At 33.3% G+C, this 24,684-nt stretch overlaps 1 protein-coding gene and 1 long non-coding RNA gene across 7 annotated transcripts; one reads left to right on the top strand and one right to left on the bottom strand.

Annotated features, from left to right (window-relative positions):
• Positions 1–1,292: 1,292 nt before the first annotated feature.
• On the top strand, positions 1,293–22,966 carry LOC142227192 (uncharacterized). Of its 6 annotated transcripts, none has more exons than XM_075297618.1 (11): positions 1,293–1,382; positions 6,228–6,386; positions 15,399–15,448; positions 15,510–15,806; positions 16,208–16,747; positions 17,032–17,160; positions 17,228–17,344; positions 17,405–17,606; positions 17,683–17,780; positions 21,702–21,828; positions 21,900–22,966. In XM_075297618.1, exons 2-11 carry the CDS (start codon positions 6,275–6,277, stop codon positions 22,034–22,036), a joined length of 1,809 nt encoding a protein of 602 aa, XP_075153733.1. In that variant the 5' UTR covers positions 1,293–1,382; positions 6,228–6,274; the 3' UTR covers positions 22,037–22,966. The 6 variants fall into 6 exon arrangements, with proteins under 6 accessions (XP_075153733.1, XP_075153721.1, XP_075153759.1 ...); XM_075297606.1 differs by having other exon boundaries at positions 1,308–1,461; XM_075297614.1 differs by having other exon boundaries at positions 1,309–1,406.
• LOC142219823 (uncharacterized) lies at positions 3,945–4,483 on the bottom strand. The gene is made up of 2 exons (XR_012717791.1): positions 4,222–4,483; positions 3,945–4,154 (listed from the first exon to the last, which is right to left on the bottom strand). It is a non-coding gene; the product is annotated as an uncharacterized LOC142219823 (long non-coding RNA).
• Positions 22,967–24,684: the final 1,718 nt, after the last annotated feature.

Below are 24,684 nucleotides of genomic sequence, written 5' to 3'. Positions count from 1 at the left end.
TTTATATATCGATATTTGGTGGCGGAGGTGGACCTCCCCTTTGTTCGACTTTTTTTTTAAAGTACAGTGAAAAAAACTAAAATTCTCTACAGTATCTGAGATTTACAGAGAACATGCGGTGAGGTTATGGAATATGGGGTACCTGATGATTTCATATGTGGACGGTGAGGCGGACCTCCCCCTTGCCCTACTTTTTGAAACTTGGAACAAAATTATGCGATTTGTTTGAAATTTTCATTGAATGTTGGGGGTGGCATCTAGACAAAAATCCGCTAAATTATTTTTCGATATTTGGTCGGGGAGGGGGACCACCCCTTTGCCCGACTTCTTTTTTTTTTAAGTACAGTGAAAACAAAACTAAACTCCCCCGACTGAAATTTTACGGAAAAAATGGGTGAGGTTAGAAATGTATATCAGGTCCTGATTTTTTAATAAAAATAAAAGGGCATAGGGAGACATCCGCTTCTCTTAAGTACATACAGAGAAACAATTAAACTTTACCGAGTTACTTGAAATTTACAGAGGACTGGGGAGAGGTTACGATATTAACCCTTTCACTATCGAAATAAAACTAATGATAAAAACTTTTATTTTTCTTCTGTTTTTACTTGTACTAACAGCATTTAGAACAAAAATTTTCATTTTTAAAACCTACCTCAATTACTTCAATAGCTCACCAATGTGGAATCACAATGGACTGAATAGTCTAAGTGAGTCTGATACATCGGGCTGCCACCTAACCTAACCTAACCTATTTCAATAGCTATATGAGCATGTTCTGAAAACTTGATTTTTGAATTGTGACCAAATAGCCTTACGAAAATAAGCGCTATTTGACCTATAATATCTTTCAAAGTGTGAGAAAAAATACAAAAAAGAACATTTAACAGTAACAGCTATAGTTTTTGTATAAATGCCCATTTACTAGATACATACATTACAAAAATTGTCTCAAATTATAATTTGCTAGACATTTTCTGGGACGTTTACAAAAGATACGCTACGTCACTTTTCGATATTTGGTCGGGGAGAAGGTGCTCCTCTAAAACTGCAAACAAAAAACAAACATTCTTAAGTTTTCTTTATGTACACTAAACAATTTTTCCCAAACTTATTTGTGTTAGTCCCAAGAACACTCCATACCTGTTGCCACTATTTGCAGTCGTATTATCATATTCTCCCTAATTTCCATTTTTTTATAATTGGAAATACAGTGCAATGTTAAAAAGCTTTTGTAGAATGGAAAAGCTTTGAGCACGACACAATTGTCTTAGGTTCGGTAATCATAATAAGCTCAGTGTGCAATACAAAGTAATTATAACCATCGGCCTGAACAGACTTAGCTGACTTCTATACGGGTGAACTTATTTCAAAAGTGAAACGTAATTAAATACCACACAAAACGGGTCAGAATATATTATAAGTGCATTGTGAACAAAAATCTGATATACTCGGAAAAGGGTAAAATTATGTGACAAACGAATTTCAATTAAATAACGCCGTAACACGGGTCAAAAATTCGAAAAAAGTGATAAAACAGAAAAGGCTCTTGACAAAACATTATTGTCACTAAGCGATTTTACAATACTGTGTTGATGTTAGAGGACTCAAGTCCCTTTAACAATAGAGGTTATGACATACCATTAGATTTTTATCATTCACCTCTCACTGTCAAGAAATGTTTGTAGTTGGTGTCACAAACTAATTTAAATACAAAATTTGTTCAGAATACCCCAAAAATAAAGGGAACTGTAACAGTGTGCCTTTGTGTTCTTGATGTGTGAGTGTGTGCGACAACTTCCGCTGGATGGTTCCTTTTGCCATATATTTAGTCTGACCTGGTGCCATTACGAGCTTGTTCTATTCTTTTTCTGTTTTGTGGATTCATTGTTAGGCAAAAGATATACATATGTATAAAACAACAACAAATTCATGAGATTGTTTATTATCCCTGCAAACATTTTCTATCGAAAGTGTATCGAAGTAGTTTCGCCCCGGAAGAAAAAACTTTCATAGGCGATATCATTTTCTTATCGAGTTAGTTGGCTTGCGTCATACCAAATGTTGCATTTACCATGTTAGTTCAATACATGTTTGTAATCTTTTAGTTGTTTTTCGTTTTTATTTTTTAAATGAAAAATTTAAGGAAACAATGATAAATTTTAGGCAACAACAAAAAAAAATACATTTTCCCCTTTATGGAAATTTATTTCGTGCACTTAATTTCTTTTTATTTGCATTTTAATGCTATGTCAATACTTGTAAATGGTTCGATCTCCTCAGTAGCTAATTTCCTATCTTCCTACAATTTATAATCTTTGGTTTTTATTGTTGTTGTGCTTGAGATTTTACTACCAGAAAACTTCCTGACGATCCGAAGTAGTGACATTTTAGCGAAAGACGATAAAACAATCACCCAAATGCTTGCAGGGTATTTGTTTGTAAGGGGGTGAGGTTGTATATGTCGTGTGTGTGTGTTTGAGATGACGTTGTTCCTGGTAACCAAACAATCGATGTTATTTTTCCCAGAGTGGCGATTTTTGTTTTTACTTCTCTTCTGCAGTTTTCTCCCTTTTTATCATTGCCTCACGCTAACGTTCTTTTTATTATTATTGATTTTAGTGTTATTGCCATTTGTTTTGCTATATTTAGCCAATGGTGGTGTTCCATTCGATTTTACTTATTTACTCTCTCCTTCCCTAATGCCGACGGACGACGGCAGTAGACATAGTGTCTGTTGGAATTTACATGTCTATATAAATGCACTGTTATTGGAAATATGTCGTAAGGCATGTGATCTATTCTATTTATAGTTGACCACAGATTGAAGTTATACACCCAATAAAATGTGACCCCCTTTCTTTAAGTTAAAATTAACTAATTTTGGATAAAGTGAACTTCATAAAGCGCTAAAGACATTTTATTTGTTTGAATGATGTGATTTTCGTACAATTTAGTAAGAATGCATTCTATATATCTGTGGATTTATGACAAAACCCCATATGTAGACGAAACCCCATAAAGTAGAAAAGATTTGGAAAATTTTTAATATTTATATGATAGACCTTTTCGATAGCTTATTTTTAGACTTTGCCAAAACCACCTAGCACCCCCCGATTCAGAGAAAATTAGGAATTACCGACTTATGTTGTTTTGTCATATGATATTTTCTTTTAAAAAATCTTTATTTATGGCGTTTTGTTGCATTGAATCCTGATCATATTCTGACTAAAAAACAACACAACTGAAGTTATATATGCGTTTATTTTTATTTGTTTTTTTTTTCGACAAAACACCATGACTCGAAATATGTTGCTTTGTAAAAAAAATTGGCCAATTACACAAACCTTATGTGGACTTATGTTGTTTTGTCAAAATTAAACATAAAAAATTCGCGACTTATTGTCCTATCTCTGACTTATGGGGTTTTGTTATAAGTCCACAGATATTATTACACAGAAATTTAACTTAATGGAAATAAAATGGCTAAACTAAATTGATGAACATTAGGGTTTTTTTTCCCGGGAACGGGATCCCGGTAATTTGCTATCTTTTCGTTCCCGCACTTAATTCCCGGGAATATTTTTTACAATACTTAATATATAATAGAGGGTTTTATATGGCAAATGACAGTTGAAATCTAGTTAAAGTGGTATTTGGAAGTATAATGTGGATGACTGAGGTACCAACCCTGCCTACATTTTTTGAATTTGGGGGCGCTTCTGAGAATCCCCACTACGTCGAAAACAATCATATACGACATCAAAAACTCGTCGGAAAAGCGCCGTCACTATTGAGAAGTTGTACCACGCCAAGTTACTACGAAAAAGTTTCTCATCAGTGCAATTATTAGGTGCCTTTTTAGATCAATTTCGAAGGACGCCAATAAGAACCCCTGCAAACTATCAGAAAAAGTGCATTTTAAGATAATTGTAGAAGAATCATTGTGGTCAAGTAAAACACGATTGTGTAGATGTTTATTGATTTGATTAAACATTTATAATTTCTTATAAATATAACATTTTTCGGTTTATCTCATCACATTTAACATAATTTTTTGCATTAATAAAATAATGATGTTGAGTTTTAAGTAGCAAGTTACATATTGCAGCGTCTATCAGCCAGTTTGTTTATTTTCGATGGAGACAGCGTGCCTGGAAAAATATTTGAAAAACGATCACTTTCTTCTATTTGGAAAGTCGAAAATTATTTACCATATACCTTTCACAATTTTAAGCGTAATATCTATGTTTTCAGAACTTTATTTTCGTTTTTATTTAAATAAAATATAACAAGCTGGTTGCGCTTGGCATTTCACAAAAAATAAAATGGCTCTTCTAACAGTAGTGATGGCAAAATACTTTCATGTACATTTTGTACTTTTTGATATGCTTCCCCCATCACAGTTCGCGATGGTTGTGGTGACATTTACGAGTCTGTGGTAGCGATGAGGATGAAATGGAACTTTGAAATGCTGGCAGGGAAGTAGTAGTAGTTGACTTGTGGGACATACATAGTCGTAGGTTCTATCCCAGATTCTAACGGGCTCCCAATTGTTAAAAAGAAGGTTGCTCTTCCTTATTTATGATTGTCATATATCTGTAAACCGGCATTCCTATAGGCTGCTAAACTGAGTAAACCTTTATAAAGGTAAAATTTTCCGTACCTTATGTAACCCACGTTTGCAATTGCATAATTTCATAATTATTGCAAGGATGTTTTAATGAAATATGAAAATTCTAAGATAGTTATTTTAATTTCAAGCTTACACCTCATACACATTAGGATCGAAATGTATTAAAAATTAATTTTAAATCCATTATTTATAAGGCAAATGACAATTAAAATCTAGTTAAAGTGGATTTTGGAAGTATAATGTGAATGAGGTATTAGGAAATAGTGTTTCCCTTTTGGGAATATTGACCGAATATGTGCATATAGTGACCCAGTTTTACGATGGTGAAATCGAAATAATGTTCAAAAAATCCCCCTATATTAATAGTGTGCTTCTGAAAACTATACCCAAAGAGACTGTCTTAACCATTGTAAAAAAATTTTGTATAACAAAATATTTCGTATTTTAGTATGATTTATGGCTGATGTAAGAGATCAACAGAATATATAGGTAGCGCCTTATAACCATAGCTTTAGGCGATTTCTAATTTATTCAAATGTCTAAATGTATGTCACATCAAAGCAGGTTTCCCTTTGAAAATTCCCTCTTTCCCGAGTATGGAAAAAGTCCGGGAAAAAGAAAACCCTTATGAACATATTTTTTCCTTTAGTTTCGAAGGCACTTTTATAGTGTTAGATTATTAAACATTTAACGATACTACTTCTTCTTACGATTGAAAATTTTGTCGAAATTTTGTTTCGATAGAAAATTTTGTTTAATTTAATAATATATAAGATAAAATTTGCTCTTCCAATATGCTCCAGATGTCCAATCTGGTTTGATGTTGCCCATTTGCAACACCATAGTTTGCAACAAGATAGTTTGATTTCAACAGACGGACGTTCGTCTGTTGAAATCAACATCGCTAGCTCGTCTCAGAATTTCACCATGGCCATGAATATATGTACTTTATGGGATCTAAAATTTCGATTACAAAAGGATTAACAAAGATAGAATTTACAAAAATTAACCGCGAAATTAAACTGATTTCTCATAGTTCCAGCCTTAGGACAAAAATTTCATACAAATGCGTTATCTAACTGTATGTCTTTCCTAGAATCATTTGTACACACAGTGATTTGGGAGATAGATCAATCCCCTCCTGATTCTTCTAAGATATAGCTGTAACTTTGGGAGGGTAATTAATGGGATTTTCCAAATTTGTTTCATATATGTTAGAATTGAATTTGGGTTTTTGTTTTACTTTTTCAAATTATCATTCATAGTTGTTCTTTGGAAATACAAAAGATAAACTCCATTTTCAAAATTTCGAAGAAATGTCATATTTGTCCCTTGCCCATTACATATACAGTGAGCAACAAAAGTCATGGTAATCATGATATCAGTGGTAATATATATCTCAAACAACCGTAGAGCCAACTTTTAGTGCTTATTTATTATAAGTGGATAGTTTGCTTTTGAGGAATTACTTTTGCTACTCACTGTATGTGTGTGTGTGGGTAAATCGGTAAAAGGACGTGTTGGTGTGTTGTGTTTCTGTTATAAAGTAGTACATTAAATTTTCAACTTCCTTTTTCTCCTTCATTTCCAGTTCATTAAAGCCAAAGAACGACCTGGTTATCGCTGCTTTTGGTCAAAATGAATTTGCATAATCCCAATAGGCTTGGATTGGGCCTCGTGTCGCTATTGCTGTTTTGTTGGACAAGCACTTCGGTGGCATTTCCCTCCCTTGTAATGCCACGTTTGCACAGTAAGTTTTGGTTTTAAGTTTTTGTTTTTCTTTTGGTCTTCGCCTACACTGGGATTAAGCTTACCCTGATTCAAAGACCTTGTATCTATTTTATTTGAATGATTTTCCTATAGATTCCTAGTCCAACACGCAATTCGCTTTTGCTTACTTGATGCTAAAAAGTAACTCCAAATTTAATTTTAGATAAAATGATGTTAGGGGTTAAGTAAATTTAGTTTAATTTAATTATACGTGTAATATTATTAACTTTATTATAATTATAGTTTAATATAAGTACATTTAATTTTCATTAATTCAATTTGATAGTTTTTTACACAGCAAAGATTTTGTCTTTACGCTAATGAATTTGGTATTGACTCCGAACAAAAGAAAGGCATAACTTTATGTGTGTGTGCATAATACCTTAGGTGGATGTTAGGTTAGGTTAGATGTATTAATTACAAATTGACTTCAGTTTCTCCCAGCCTTTTCGGGTTAGGTTAGATTAGGTTAGGTGGCAGCCCGAAGTATCAGGCTCACTTAGACTATTCAGTCCATTGCGAAAAGCGAAAAGAACATAAATGTTGTTAAGGTTTGCCCATCAGACAAGTTTTCAGTTAACTTTTTTTACCGTCTGTTTTTCAAGACGCACACGCAAACATGTGCTTATTGCCATGTTTTCATGTGTATGTTATGTACAAATTACACAGACGCTACAGACGTATTAGAGAGAGTATGGAGAGACGTTTTAGAGAGAGATTAACGATCACTTTCGTTCTTATATAGAAAAATTTGGTACTATTAACGAAAAATAATCAACGAAGCCTGTTCGTTAATAGTACAAAACATTTTTCTACCAGTGTAGCATTAGGCGATTTCTAATTTATTTAAATGTCTAAATATATGCCACATCGAAGCAAGTTTCCCTTTGGGGAAGGGAGCCACCGTGGTGCAATGGTTAGCATGTCCGCCTTACATACACAAGGTCGTGGGTTCGATTCCTGCTTCGACCGAATTATCCCACCTCAGTAATACTGGTGACATTTCTGAGGGTTTCAACGCTTCTCTAATTGGTTTCACTGCAATGTGGAACGCCGTTCGGACTCGGCTATAAAAAGGAGGTCCCTTGTCAATGTGATATCACAATGGACTGAATAGTCTAAGTGAGCCTGATACATCGCCACCTAACCTAACCTCCCTTTGGGGAAATTCGAAAAAATTCTCGCTTTCCCGGGAATGGACAAAGTGCGGGAAATAAACCCTTATCAACACCACCTCTAACGATAACCCCTTAAATGGATTAATTCGGTTATATAGTTATTCTAAAAAGGTAACGACACTAATGGGACTAATGGATATGTGTCCCATTCATCGTCTAGAGAGCCACAGTGGTGCAATGGTTAGCATGCCCTCCTTCCGTACACAGGGTCGTGGGTTCAAACCCAGTTTCGACCAAACACCAAAAAGTTTTTCAGCGGTGGATTACCCCACCTCGTAATGCTGGTAACATTTCTGAGTGTTTCAAAGGTTCTCTAAGTGGTTTCACTGCAATGTGGAACGCCGTTCGGACTGTGGCATCACAATACACTGAATAGTCTAAGTGAGCCTGAAATATCGGGCCGCCACTATACCTAACCCATAGACATTATAATACATAGATGCAAGGCCGTAGCCAGGATTTTAATTCGGGGGGGGTTCAACTTTAAAAAAAATATTCATATAATCTCATGTGTAGAAAATTTTAATTATGCATAAGTATGCATACAATATTTTTATACCCACCACCATAGAATGGTGATGGGGGTATAATAAGTTTGTCATGTGTTACAAACACATCGAAATATCGATTTCCGACTATATAAAGTATATATATTATTGATCAGGGAGAAATTCTAAGGCGATATAACGGTGTCCGTCTGTCTGTCTGTTGTAATCAGGCTACAGTATTCACTAATGAAGCAATCGTGCTGAAATTTAGCACAAACTCGTCTTTTGTCTGCAGGCAGGTCAAGTTCGAAGATGGGCTATATCGGTCCAGGTTTTGATATAGTCCCCATATAAACCGACTTCCCGATTTGGGGTCTTGGGCTTATAGAAATCGTAGTTTTTATCCAATTTGCCTGAAATTTGAAATCTAGAGGTATTTTCGGGTCATAAAGAGGTGTGCCGAAAACGGTGAGTATCGGTCGATATTTTAGCCCCCATAAGAACGATCTCCCGATTTAACTCCTTGGGTTTCTAGAAACCGTAGTTTTTATCTGATTTGCCTGAAATTGTACAGATTTAAGATTTCAAATCAAGACGTTATTTTATAATTTTCTTGCACACTTACAAGAGATGTTAATGATTCCTCTAAAACTCAAACAAAAATGGTTCTTATAAATCCAGAATCTGATATAGTCCTCATAGGTGAAATCTTTAAATTTATCTTCGGGAAGTGTCCTCAAGTCCTCAAGCCCTCCTGAAATTTCAAAGGAAACCCTAATATTTGGTTCATGGTGGTGGGTATTTAAGATTCGGCCCGGCCGAACTTAGTGCTGTATATACTTGTTATAATATTAAATTGAGCCGACGGGCTTTTTGGGCAGCAAATAAATGAATGACTATTTCAGTCGGCACATTTATTCGGCGATGAACCGACATTAATGTCAATCCTTTGAGTCTACTCTCGCTAGTCGAATTTCTAAGATACGTCTTTAATATCTTCATTGTTGAAAATGAACGTTCGGATGAGCACGTAGTAACTGCAGGGATGGAAAATGCAGTTCTATAGTACTTTTTTCAAACCTTTTCACCCCGGTCAGTACCATAGTACCCCCGCGAATGATTTAGTACCTTTTGTGTAGACATTTTTGAGTCGATATCAGATTTATGGTACAATAGCTTTGACAAAATATTATAATATTTTGAGAAATTACAAATATGGCAAAACAGACCATGTGGGAAAAAAATCTATTTCGTAAAAGACATAGTCAAAAACAGGATTTTATTGAACTTCAAAAATGTTTTAGTCGAAAAACGAATGCGATTCTACATTATCGATTTTTTATTTCGGTAGAAAATGTTGTCAAAATTGTATTTCTATATAGAATTTTTGAAAAATTTTATTTTTATAGAAAATGTTGTCAAAATTTTATTTCAATTGAAAATTTTGTAAAAGATTTATTTCTATAGGAATTTTTTGCAAAATTTTATTTCTATAGAAAAAATTTTGCAAAATTTTTTTTTCTATAGAATTTTTTTGCAAAATTTTATTTCTTTAGAAAATTTTTGCAAAATTTTATTTATATAAAAAATGTTGTCAAAATTTTATTTTCTTTAAAATTCAGTCTCTTGACAATAATATTCCAGTGAAATTTTTGTTGAAATTTAGTAAAAAGTACCTTTCCGATCAAAAAATACCTTTTTTGTACTTTCCTAAAAATTGTATTTTCCATCCCTGAGTAACTGGCAAAGTGACCAAAATTTTAAAAGAATATGCACGTTTGGAAATATCTCTTTATTGCTTCCATCGCTAAATTAGGCAGGTTCTTTTCGCAGGTTTTGCGCCATTTCATTTACACATGTGTGTTTGGCTGTTTCGTTGTTGTTCTGTGGCCAAACAAAGCGAGTCATGTTCACAAAAAGAACAACAAACACACATAAAAAGCAGAAATACATTTTCCAAAAATGAAATTTGTGGTGCGAAAACAAAAACAATTTGTTATTTTCGACCGTCGTTTGACGGACTTTTCAACTAGTATTCTATGATTTGTGCAAGTTTTATAGGTAAGCGTTTTTCAAAATAAAACCTCCAGCTTTTCTTCAACATCTTCGAAAAGATTTTTCTATGCAGCTAAAAATATATATTTATTTATATAAAAATATTCATTCATTTCGGGGGGGGTTTGATCCCCCTCATCCCCCCCCCTGAATACGGCCTTGCATAGATGATCCACTATTCTCTTTAAAAAAATGTGTCAGTTCCAAAAATTAATTTTCTGACATTTCGTTTTGATTTTTTCGTAAAGAGTCAGTCTCAAACATTAATTTTCGTGCATTTGCTTTTGTGTTATTCGTGAAGAGCAATGCTGCTCAATATTAAATTTCGTATTTTCGCGGTTTTGGTCACAATTTTTTGTTCAAATATGAACTTTTAATATATTAATTTATTTATAAATCCTCTGGTGCATCATAAACGTTCTAATTTTGTGTAAAATTGGCAAACTACCCTGCGCCACACTGTGGACAAAACAAAAATGGTCAAAATACCAAAATTGTCCTTGTAAAATCGCCACTGCTTAGTCGAAAAGTTTTAAAAATGACTCTAATTTTAAATTAAATTTTGAGTCTATAGATTTTGTAGAAGTCTATCAAATTCTGTCCAGATCGAGTGATGTTTAAATGTATGTATTTGGGACAAACCTTTATATATAGCGCCCAACACATTTGACGGATGTGATATGGCATCGAAAATTAAGATCTACAAAGTGGTGCAGGGTATAATATAGTCGGCCTCGCCTGACTTTAGGCTTTCCGTACTTGTTTAACAATAAATTTTGGTTTGAGAGCAAGCTTACACAAAGTCCTCATAACCATGCACGCATGGTCATGCATACTTGCTAAGTCGCGTATTTTTTGTTGGTTGTATTTTACAAATACTAACAAAGCTCATGATGTATTTTGTGGTGAATTATATAAAGTATTTAAATTTTTTTTTTCTGAAGACGGGCATTCGTGAAATGAAATTTCTCGTAGAAGGAAATATTTTTTAGATTTTTTGTAATTGGGTATATTTTAAATATGATTTCACAAGAAAAACTTACTTTTATCGAGCGGTTAATTCTTCGTCGTCAAAGGATTAAAAGAAAATTCGTTATAATAACGAAAAATTTCGCTGAATTTGTGGATAAAATTTAGGTGTCCACCTTTCAAAGGTTTCACTGTATACACAATTTGTTATTTTTGATCAGCAATACACACACACACACACACAAACACACGCAATGGAAAGTATCTAGATTTATAAGTTGGCTAGTAGTTTGCTTTGCTTTTTTCCCCCTTTATTCAAATGAATCCAAGGTCATTCAGGCGAATGACACAATGAAGCCCTACGTCGTTGGAATGGTGTGAAGTGAATATTGTAGCATTACTATTCTTGGCTGCCCATACCTAAGTTAAATATATGGATTTAAAATCGGTGAATATTCATACACAGAGAAAAGTCCAACGTCAAACTCGTGCTAAAGTAAAAATATTTTTATTGCAAAACAATGTATTTTACTTTAGTTTCTTTTCATATATATTTTTAAGAAATTTTCCCCAGCCAAATGAAAATTTCCTTACCCCAGTATGTCTCAAATATCTGATGATGTAAATGTGGATATTAATGGCCGTACAAAAAAACTTCAACGCAAACTAAAGCATAATTCTTTACATTTCACTTAAAAAAAAGTAAATCCACCAGGAAGTAAAAATTGGTGTTCGAAATTGCAAAAATGTATTTAGCGTCTGAACAATTTTGTGACAGATAGTTGGTTTTCGTTACATAAGCATGTGAACACAACTATACAGCCAAAGAAATTGGTTAGTAGACACAACCGAAAAATCTGCTAAAACACCAATGGAGCCTGCTTGTCCCAAACTTTATATTTTTATAAAGTTTTTATAAAGTTTTATAAAGTCAAAAAAAGGATATGTTTTTCAACACTTTATTTTAAAGAGTTTTTTTTTTTTTTGAAATTGAAACAAGCACAATTTCTACTTGAAATCGCGTCTGAATTTGAATATTTAAGTTGTCGTTTACACGTTTTTAAAGGAAATGAAGAAAAAAGTTGAAAAAACGAATAAATTAAAATTTGTTTCCTAGAAATATTAACCATGGCGTAGTTCTATTTAAAGTGAATTATGAAAGAGTAATGTGAATGGCGTATAATAAGAAAAGTAAACATAAAAAATATGACTTTCAGTGTGGAAGGGTAATTTAATGTCCACCTCAATTTTATGTTTTTTTTTTTATGAATTTATCACAATTTCTTAATTTGTCTTGATTGTCTATTGATTTCTTATTTTTCCCTTTCAATTATTAAAGTTATTTGATTAATACAAATCTCGTAAATGCTGCATATACTATACACTAAACTCGAATCATTTTAAATTTATAGTCAAATGACCGACCCATTGACAGTCTCCTTGTCACAGTGTTAAAAACAGTGGCAAAACAACGACAGGGGGAATCCAATCGTCTCTTACGTTATTTTATACAAAATGTAATTTTTTGAAACGCCATAACCTTTCCCCATTAAAAAAGGGTGGGTGTTAGGCAATGTATTCGATCACCGACATAGAAACCCATAGAGGAACCCACATTTGTACGAACGTATTATGGAAACCCCTTTCATAGACACATTACATATCCGGTCGTTGAACAAAAGTGGATTAAACGGATTATTGACACATGTACCTTTCACAGAAGGTAAGAGGTGGTAGTGGTTATGGGAAAACTTTCGTAATAGCATTTCATTGAAAACGTATTATACATGGTGAAAAATGTGTACTAAAAATTGAACTTAGAAGTGAAAACAACAGTCTACACTTTTTCAGATAGCACATTATTTTTAAGTGCACGCATATAAGATCCATAAACTAGCATAACATGTTTGCGACGCATATGTTCGAACATATAATGTTTGGGACATACGATTTTTTTAAATATAATATGTGTGGATTCAAATATGCACCCAGAAAAAATGTGACCACTTCTTTAAGTGAAGAAAGTTGAACTTCGTATAGCGTCAAAGACATTTTTATTTGCTTGATTTTCGTAGAAATTAGGTAGAATGCATTCCATATATTAGTTAACATTTTCCTATATTTATGTACCACTATACTACAGAATGAAAAAATTTAACTAAATTTAATTCATATATGGAATTATTTTATTGAACATTTTTCATTCATTTGGACAAATCTTACATATTTGTGGTAAACCTTTTATTTCAAAATTAGAACTGCTTACCTTCGTTTTCAATTACAGTTTTATTTCTTTATATAGGAATTTTTCTTCAATAAAAGACATGTTTTATTAATATATTAAATATATTTATTAAGAATTAACAGCATCGACTGGCCTTGAAATATTAATTTATTATTCCATGTAAAGTTACCAACTGTAAAACGTAATGCTTTTCTTCTTCTTGTTCCTTTCACTTTTAATAAGATGCTGCGTAACGATTTTGTCCTCCTTTTACAATTTCAATACCTACAAATATAAAAAATCATAAACCAATGTTTTCACAAAAGGTTAGGGTCACTGTATGAATGTTACCTGATAATTGAAGATTCCAAAATGAAGACGAATGAAGGGGTTGTTTTTCTGTTGCTGTTTTCTTTCTTTATACACCATCACGAACATTGATAGACTTATGACCAGTTTCTCATCCTCCGATTAATTTTAACCGGTGGATAGACCTCCGGTTAGTAAAATTTTTGTATGGGATCAGCTGTTTTATCGACACGATAAATAATAACAAGACATTGAGAAACTGGCCCTTATTGTTTGTTATTTATGTTCAATAATTTTGAAAAAACGAAAAATTTTCTCACTAATTTTAAATAAAATATGTTATTTATTATATTATTTTACTATATTATTTTTTAACAATCTCTCCGTATACCATAACAACGCGATTCCAACTAAAAAAACAACCCACGCGCAAGCATATCGGTTACATCGATGACAGGTATCGATTACAGCTAGATAAAAGAAATATAGGTAAATTTCCTATATTCTAACAAGTGTGTGTCCTTAAGTTTTGAAAGGATTGAATACTTCTTAGTACGAATGAACTAAAATATTTTTCTATGCCAAGTGTTATTCGTATGTACGATAAGCTTTCTATAATAAAGGAAGTCAGTGTTATCGTTTTATAAGAAATTTTACTAAATTTGAGGAAACTTGGTTTTAGTTCATATTTTGTTTATTTTTACGAATGTTTTGTTATCAGTCAATAAAATTTTCTTGTTCAGTAGTAAATTCTTATACCCAGCGAAGAAAACAGTATTAGTAAAATTCCATGTCTTATTCTAGTTAATGAACTATTCCTAATTGCTTTTAGTTTTTACGGTTTTTACAGTTTTTTTTATTTTTTTACGAAACAAGTAATTTTTAATATTTCACACAAAAATGTAACTTAATGGAAATAAAATGGCTAAACTAAATTTATAAACATTTTTTCCTTTAGTTTCGAAGGCACTTTTTTCTGGGTGTATATTAATTTAGAAATTACCTATAAACATATATGTGTTTAGAATATATGTTTATAGAATACTTTTGTGAACATTTGTTTTTAAGATTTTTGATTTAATGTTTTGAATTAATACAGTGAAGTTAAATTCTTGACTTTTTGTTTACGTTTTCTTTTTGTGTATGTCTATGGCAACATTTCAATAAAACTGTTTAATAAAAAATGTTAAACGGTTTACAAAAAAAAATCATTTGATTTCAAGAAAGCAAAATAAGCGAATACTTTTGTGAGTCATTGTATGCTTGGATCAGAATGTGTTTGGGATTATATGTTACAAAAGTGATTTTTTGAGGGTGTGCCGTCAAAAAAGAAACCAATAGATTTCGCCGGGAAAACCGAACAAAGTAGCTGCCTTTATGATTGAATTTGGTCCGAAATTTCGATTGCAAAATGGGTTTAAACACACAAATTTTATTCAAAATCCCAAAGAATTAACAATTATTTGTAATAAAATTAACACTAAAAAAAACTAATGATTAATTCATGCTGTACTTCCGAGGTGATAGAAACTTTTAATGCCTGATACATCGGGCTGCCACCTAACCTAACCTAACCGGTGACGGCTTTTGACACCCTATTAACAGTCTTTAAGAGAACTTTCTATGTATTCCATGGTGGAATGTATTCGGCCTAGCCAAAATTACGGCCGAATATACTTGACAGATATATTATTAAGATTATTAATTATTTTTAAGATGTCAATTAGAAGAAATTCTATTTTTCATTTTAATGTATTCTTTACTTTTAGGGTCCATGGATAACGAGCTAAGCAAGAATATAAATATGGGATTTCCACAAGTATTACACTTCTTCATGCATACGTAGATCAATGTTTTGTAAAGCCATTTACTAATTATAGATCGACGATGACGTTCTTGAGTTGGAGCATTTGCGAGAAGTTCATCCCGATGAGTCTGTGGGTTACAGTCATCAACACAATTCCGAGCCACTTATTGCAGAAGAACCTCAGGCATTGGTATCTGCCAATGAAACACTACCCGAATTAGAGCAACAGTTAGAGTCTGCCGCATCACAGCTACAGAGCACCCAGGGCCCTCCTCAAGTGACTGCTGAGAGTGCTGCCGAAACGCCACCAGAAATGTCCACGGGCGTGGAACAACCAAGAGCGACGAGTGGTGACAAGCCAAAAGCGAAGGTAAGATTAGAAGACTCTCTTATGCGGCCAAAATTAGACAGTAGAAATTGACCTATAATTGGATTGGATTGATCTTATATATAGTCTGAAATTACAAAAAAAAAAAAATGAAACAAATTGATGGCCTTAGCAGCCAATGCTACTTTTCTTTTTTTCTTTATCATACATTTACTGTATGATTAAAATAAACAATAAATAAATAATACTAAAAAAGGAATGTGTAAGAAAAACTTCTGAGATTTTACAGTGAGGTCCTTTTTTAATTGACATGGGATTTGTTGTGATTAAAAACTCGAAGAATTTTTAGGCTAATAGCTCATTACTCCTTAAAAAAAAAACATTAAGAGGTTAGGTGTAATTGAAACTATTTTGCATTTAATATACCCACCACTGCTTCTTAGTGCCGTTTGGGTTTACATGGAGCTGCTCGTCTAGTTTATGGCCAGAATCCAGTTCTTCCAAATACAACAACAACTTCCACTGTAGTGATACCAACCACCAAATCGTCTACCACTACGACTACAACAACAGCTCCGCCATCCACACCTCCGGAGCTACCGACAAAAGAGACCAATGACGATGACTCGGATATCTCAGCCGACCCAGTGGACACGGTTGGAAAATCGGATGCTGGAAAAACTAGTGACAAGGTGGAAGAAGCACCCGTTGAAACCCCTGTAGAAACAACGAATCAGCAACCTCCTACAGAAGTGGAAGTAATAACCAAGTCTGCTCCCGAAGTTCCAGAGACACCCGTTACAGTGGCAACAACTCCAGCACCCACTCCAAAGGTATATACATACCGCCCATTCAAGACCACTAAGAAACCCTACCGAGAAGAAATACCCGAAAGACAAGTAATTGGTGATCTGATATTGGAAGAGGAAACGGCACTTCGCAAATCGACATCGCGACGATCTGTGACCCATATGGCTCCTAAGGTTTTTATGATTCTATTCAAATAGCGTTAGAGTTCCTCCTACAAATATACAATACCCCCATATATATTTAATCAAACATCCAATGAATTGAGGACCTTTTTTTTGTTTTGGCTTAAATTAGCAATGCATCCAAAAGTTATCCAATCGGCTGTTTTTGCAACAAAATTGTTTGCACTCAATACGAAAGCTTTGTTCTGTTTCAGTGTTTCGTTAAACTCTCTAGAAAGTCGGGACTGTCATATGTTCTAATAATTACATACACTTGGTACTTTTGCTTTATTTAGACCGCCGAAAGCTTGCTCAGACATGGCAATGGTCAGTATTCGTCCTTTGATATGGCCCAATATGTTTTCTGGACTGGCGATGAGGCAGGTGTCGCTCGTGCAGTGGAAGAGTTAATACAACAGGATATGGTAAGCTTTCATTTTTCATTCATCACACATTTAGAGAGTCTATGAAGATTTCTTCTTGTTATCCTAGATGAGCCGAGAGGACGCACTAAAGTTTTTGCACGAGATTCGCGTTGGCATTGAATATCTGCAGAAATCATATGCCAATCGTATATTCCCCGAAGAAATCCGTCACAATACAGTAAAGGTAAGAGCTTCAGGTATTCATTGAAAATGATGTTGGCTAATGTTTGCGTGAATTCCGCAGAAGAGCTTTACACCGAGACCGTCCACTACTTCTACTACGACTACTACAAGCACCACTACAACTACGGTTAAACCAACTTTGGCGTATTTGAATTTTGAACAAAGTTTGGAAGATCCAGAGAATTTGAATTTGGCGAAGGCTTTGGACAGCATTGCTGTGTGGCACAAGATTCAAGCCATGAACAACAATCAAGTAAGACAAGGTTGGTTAGTTTATTACAGCATTTTCTCTTCCTTTTGGAATTTGGATAGTAATCAAATCACTGTACTCTTCAATAGATACGAACGATGATGATGCCGAACAACAACGTCCCAAAATAGCAGACTGCGATCACAAAGAGTATAATTTGGAGGAGATTATATACAAATTAGCAAGAGTAAGTAGGAAATATAAATGCATTGTGATTTCTTAAAATAAATTAGAAAGAAAGGCATAATCTTCCTACATACACTCAAAGAAAAGTGAGCCCTCTTTTTCATTAAAGCCATTTTAACTTTATTCATGTCTTGAGAAAGTTTTCTTTACTCTAAAATTTGTTTGCGCACCTTAGTTAAATGAACTTAAAAATGGGGAAAAATTATACACAAATGAAGCATAAAGACATTCTTGCAATTTTGAACTCCAAGTGAAAAAAAAAAATAATAATAATAATCTCAAATAAATGTTCTTGAGTTTGTCGAAAAGTATTTACTTATTTCTGTGATATCGGCGTGATGTCAGCGTTTGTAATACTGTTTAGTTAAAATTTTCTAAAATTAATCTAAATGTTCTAAAAATAATTAAAATGTGTCTTCCTGGTGGGTTACTTTTTTTCATTGTACATTTCTATATAGGATTAGTGGTTATATACACTCAAATCCAAGGATTGATTCCGAGCCAAAGATGCGGCTTCTTTAAAATGAAGATTATTTAGGGACCTATATACCTTTAATATAGGATCAATAAAATTAAAATTTGGATACAGATCTCAGTTATCTAATTTTCAATCTATTTTAAATAGCTGTTAATGTAAAAATAAATGTCAGTTAACAATGTGAATGATAAAAGTGTGTATTGACCTACTTCAACGCTATTCTGAGGTCATCTAAAAATTAAGGTGAGAATGAGATGTACTATTTTCGCTCCGAAAATCATCTTGTTTTGGCGCTTAGTTTTTTAAGTCCATCTATTTAGATAGGTGAAATTTACGCCAATGCAAATGCCCTGGATATTTTCCATCCACGATAGTACACTCAAAACAAGTTTAGTAGGTTTTGATCTTCCTTTAAGGATTTTGGTATTGATTCCGTGCCAAAGATGCTGCTTCTTTAAAATAAATACACATTTATATTTATAATTAGGATACAGATCCCACTTATCGAATTTTCGTATTCATTTTTCGCAAAAGTATTCATGTACAAATAAATGTTAGTTTAAAAATCCAAATTATAACACATAATTGAAAGCATAAAGGTTTCCTTAATAAAAATCCTCAAAATAAGTATTAGCCTATTTTTGAAGCTTTTTTATCTTTAATCCCAAGATTCAAAATTTCTTTTAATCAAAAATTTTTAAATCTTTATAATAAAGAAAATAGGCTTTACTTAAAAGGTATAAGTCTTTAATGGAGGGACGAACATATAAAAGATTCGCGTCATAAATGTAAAGAAAGTAATTCTTAATGCAAGGATTATAATCTTTCTTTTAATTAAAATTTCTTTATTTTAAAGAAATATTTCCTTAATATTGTGCAAATTGCGTATCCTAAAATTTCTTCCTAGGCCAATTTTTTCCATTTTTTAATAGAAGGGGAGGCAGGGTGTATTTTTTCGCTTTTTATTTAGAGTTTTGATGGAAAAAACGAATATAGTTCCTACACTGAAAAGAATTGTCGAGAGGCCAAAGGTGTCGTGTCCTTAAAACACGAATTCGTTCTGTGCTTGGCTTAGAAGACGCATTTAATTATTAATTTCTTTTTTGGGAAACGAAATTTTAAACACACTTATTTGTATACCCTCCACCATAGAATAGGGGCTATATTAACTTTGTCATTCCATTTGTAACACATCGAAATATTGGTCAAAGACCCCAAAAAGTATATAATTCCGGGTCGTGGTGAAATTCTGAGTCGATCTAGCCAACTTCCGAATGAAACAAGCTATCGACTTGAAACTTAGCACAAGTAGTTGTTATTGATATAGGTCGGATGGTATTACAAATGGGTCATATCGGACCACTTTTACGTATAGCCCCCATATAAATCGACCCCCAAATTTGGATTGCGGAGTCTCTTAGAGAAACAAACTTATCCGATCCTGTTCAAATTGGTACGTGCTGTTGGTATATAACCTCTAACACCCATGCAACAATTGGTCCATATCGGTCCATAATTATATATAGTCCCCATATAAACCGATCCTCAGATTTTGCTTGCGGATCCCCTTGGAGGAGCAAATTTCGTCCGATCAGGTTGAAAATTATTGCGTGGTGTTAGTATATGGTCTCTAAAATTCTTGCAAAAATTGGTCCATATCGGTCCTTTACTATATATAGCCCCCATATAAACCGATTCCCAAAGTTTACTTCTTGAGCCTCCTGGAGGAATTGAAATTTGGTACATTATGGTGATATATGGCCTCACAACCATGCCAAAATTGGTCCACATAGGTCCATAATTATATATAGCCCCCATATAAAAGGAGCATTCGACTCAGTTGAAATTGTGTACGTTGTAAAGGGTGATTTGTTAAGAGCTTGATAACTTTTTTTAAAAAAAAAAACGCATAAAATTTGCAAAATCTCATCGGTTCTTTATTTGAAACGTTAGATTGGTCCATGACATTTACTTTTTGAAGATAATTTCATTTAAATGTTGACAGCGGCTGCGTCTTAGGTGGTCCATTCGGAAAGTCCAATTTTGGGCAACTTTTTCGAGCATTTCGGCCGGAATAGCCCGAATTTCTTCGGAAATGTTGTCTTCCAAAGCTGGAATAGTTGCTGGCTTATTTCTGTAGACTTTAGACTTGACGTAGCCCCACAAAAAATAGTCTAAAGGCGTCAAATCGCATGATCTTGGTGGCCAACTTACCAGTCCATTTCTTGAGATGAATTGTTCTCCGAAGTTTTCCCTCAAAATGGCCATAGAATCGCGAGCTGTGTGGCATGTAGCGCCATCTTGTTGAAACCACATGTCAACCAAGTTCAGTTCTTCCATTTTTGGCAACAAAAAGTTTGTTAGCATCGAACGATAGCGATCGCCATTCACCGTAACGTTGCGTCCAACAGCATCTTTGAAAAAATACGGTCCAATGATTCCACCAGCGTACAAACCACACCAAACAATGCATTTTTCGGGATGCATGGGCAGTTCTTGAACGGCTTCTGGTTGCTCTTCACTCCAAATGCGGCAATTTTGCTTATTTACGTAGCCATTCAACCAGAAATGAGCCTCATCGGTGAACAAAATTTGTCGATAAACACATTTCGAACCGAACACTGATTTTGGTAATAAAATTCAATGATTTGCAAGCGTTGCTCGTTAGTAAGTCTATTCATGATGAAATGTCAAAGCATACTGAGCATCTTTCTCTTTGACACCATGTCTGAAATCCCACGTGATCTGTCAAATACTAATGCATGAAAATCCTAACCTCAAAAGAATCACCCTTTATAAGTATATGGTCGCTAATAACCATGCAAAAATTGGTCTATATCGGCCCATAATTATATAAAGCCCCAAGATAAACCGATCCCTTCTTGAGCGTCCTGGATAAGCAAATTTCATCTGTCCTACTAAAATTTGGTTCTAGTCACCCAAAAATTTGTTCAGATTGGTTCAAAATTATTGATAACTACTCTATATAAACCGATCAAGAACTAAAGAGGCTTATATTTTAATTAATCTGCCTTTTTTTCTAACATATACCCCATATGGACTGTCTTTCAATTTAGAAGACGATGTGAAGAAGTTTTACGATACATTAATACCGGCAAGAGTTCCCACAGCCTTTAGTAGAAGTTTCTACGCAATCCATGGTGGAGGGTACATAAGATTCGGCCTGGCCGTATATACTTGTTTATTGGTAAAGTTGTCTCTGTAAAGACAAATAAATCGTTGTTTATGATACCCATTTCCACGTTTGTTCGTAAAGAACTTTGCTTAGAAAGCAACAACGTAACTTCGTTTCCCAGAAAAGAAATTAATCCTTTACGGGAATATTCTTTGGAGATTGTAGTTCACTATGAAGTATAACAGTTGCACATATTGATAATAATAATAATAATAATAATAATAATAATGAAATTTTAATTTTTTCAGATAATGTTCACGGAATCTCTAACACATGGAGATGAAGCACAAAGAGAAATCAAGAAATTAATGGATTTCTTCGAGCGGGAACATGAGTTGGGTGTGATTCCTTTGGACTTGGAGCAAAAAGTTATACGTAAGACAAACCCTACTCAATAAATGGTATGTCATTCATTCATTTCTCGTTTTTTTTTAATTTCATTCCAGACGTCTTATTGCAAGCATTGTCCGATACACTGACCGAAAAACCTGAACTCTGGCCCGCAGCTCAATATCCTTACAATCGGTTGTTGCGTTCATACGCCCACACAAGCTATATGCGACCCAGTCAAACAAATGTTTAAATCTTATCCGTAAAACGCTAAACATTTCCAATATCCATACGAAAGGCATTTTTCAAAATATTTACCAATATTTATATACCAATTAGAAACACCGAACGATAAAAATTACCAATATTAAATGTACTCACCATAGGAGGAAATAATCAAAATCACTTCAATTTTGTAATAAAAATATCGTGAGAAACTTTCTAATTAAAAAACTAAAATCGAATCAACAAAAAAAAAAAATCGGAAATTCAATGTTGTCCATAGAGAAACCCCCAAACCATTCCAATATCCCACGAAATACTCATGAACCAATCGATACCAAGGAACAACAAAAACAAAAATATATTCTGTATAGCTTTCTTTCGAAACGGCTTAGCAACTGATCGTAACAAACGTAAATTAAACGTAACGGAGAGCTCTATAATCAGTGACTCAACATTTATGAACATTTATTTCATCACAGCATAATAACAAATCAAATATTAATTAAATATGCTTGCAAATTGCAATGAGTTTTGTGTCTGTATTCACGTAACGTAACGCCAAAGCAGATTTTGGATGCAGCAAATGGAAATATAAAATACATAGCTATTAATTTTAAATTATATTCATATATTATAAAATAATATATAAATATTTGTATAAAAATAAATACATACATACACATATATAAAATATACATTGCACTTGCGGGAAGTGTTTCCAAAACATTTCCTCACCTTACCTTAAATCGAATTACTACAAGATTTTATTTAACCATAATCAAAATTTTGAGTTGTCTGTCAGTATTCTATCATAGAGAATTAAGTGTGACCAGTGATACTACCACTAATCTCCCCCTCCCCTCTTCATCCTCCTTGGACGGTACAGACATGTACAACATAAGGAAACTCTTTAAGTTTTGAATGTTAATTCAAATAAAACAAAATCCAAAAACAAAAATTCCAGGAATTTTTAATGTCAGACTAAATGTTACGAGCTTTACATGTATCTATGATGTATATTGTAAGAAATATAAGCAAACCACACCTATTAAAATATACAACAAAATTAAATTATATAAAATTAAACAAAAAAAAAAAAAAAATAAAACAGGCCTTATGTGCCAGGTGGCGAACTAGGAGTGACAGCAGTAGTCCACTGTAGATATAATCGAAATCTCTTCAAAATTGGCCTGTCATTTCCATTAACATTCTCATTGTCAATGAAATCGTATGGACTTATGTATGTAGATGAGCACCTGAATTATTAAAACTACCAAATGTAATCGAAATTGTTTTCTTTATGTGAAATTTGTAACTATAGAATATTCGTTAGTATTTGAGTATTCAAGAATTTTGGTTCAAATAATCGATTCTTTTGTTTAGAATATAAATAAAATTATATTTTATGATGCAATGCTAAATAATAAAATTGTTTTTAGTTCAGAACAAGACCAACAAAAAAACCCAAGTTTTATTTTAGGGATTGGAAAAAAACTTTAGCATAAGTGTATGTTATCGGCAGGGGATCAATTTGTCCGCGTGGTTAAATAACCCAAGTGAGCATGAGTTAAAGGTAGGATTTTTCCCGGGATCCCGTTCTCGGGAATTCGCTAATTTTTCGCTCCCACTTTCACGGGAATTAAGTGCGGGAATTCCCGGGAAATATAAATGGAGGGATAAATACTGCAAAAACAAAATTTTTAGTACCATTGGGTAAATCATAAATCTCATTACACTCCAAAATCTACTTTAACTATTCTCAGCTATCATTTTCATTGTAAATAAGGGACTTCAAATCCATTTTGAGTAGATTTTGAGTCTCATGTGTATGGGGCATAATTTTGCCTACACTCAAAAAAAAGTTTACTTGGATCCAAAGATTTTGACCTTCCCTTAAGGATTACGGTATTGATTCCGAGCCAAAGACGCGGCTTTAAATCTAGGATCGATAAAATTAAAATTGGATACAGATCTCATTCATCGAATTTTTATTCTCTGTTTGCGATATATTAATAAAGATATTCATGTACAAACAAATCCCAGTTTCAAAATCCAAATTGTGCCAGGTACTTCAAAGTAAAAACAGTTTTCTTAATGCTAAAAAAACTTTAAACCAAAGATGCAAATCCTTAAAATAAGTCGTAGCCTATATTTGAAGCGTTTTTATCGTACATTTAAAAATTCATTATGTCAGTTGAGTTAAAGACGATTTCTTTAAATTAAAAATGTTTTTCTTTATTTTAAGGAAAATTTGTCTTACTTCAAATATCTACAACTTCGAAAAATTTCAAGATTTGTGTCCTAAATTTAATTAAAAAATTTTTGAAGCAAGGATTATCAACTTTCTTGTAATTAATAAGTCATTGTTCTTAGCATTGCGTAAATTTGGAGTCCTAAAATTCAAGTTGCATAATCTTCCATATTAGGTCAATATTTTTTTCAGTGTAAGTAGAGAATAATATATGATATAATTTAGTTGTTTTTGGTATTTTTGTTTAGAAAAAATAAACTATGGAATGAAATAATGTAAGTAAAAATTTTCAATTACTTTGCAAATTGCATTCTCCTGTTTCAATATGGTACCAAGTAGTAATAGTTACCTTGTCCATCATATATGGCCCAGGATATAACGAACTCCCAATTGGTTAATAGAAGGTTGCTCTTCCTAATTGTTTA

The sequence above is a fragment of the Haematobia irritans genome, chromosome 1 (genome assembly GCF_050003625.1).
Source record: "Haematobia irritans isolate KBUSLIRL chromosome 1, ASM5000362v1, whole genome shotgun sequence".
Classification (NCBI taxonomy): Eukaryota; Metazoa; Arthropoda; class Insecta; order Diptera; family Muscidae; genus Haematobia; species Haematobia irritans.
Note: the sequence above shows the minus strand (reverse complement) of the source record. Positions and strands in the feature narration are given on the sequence as shown.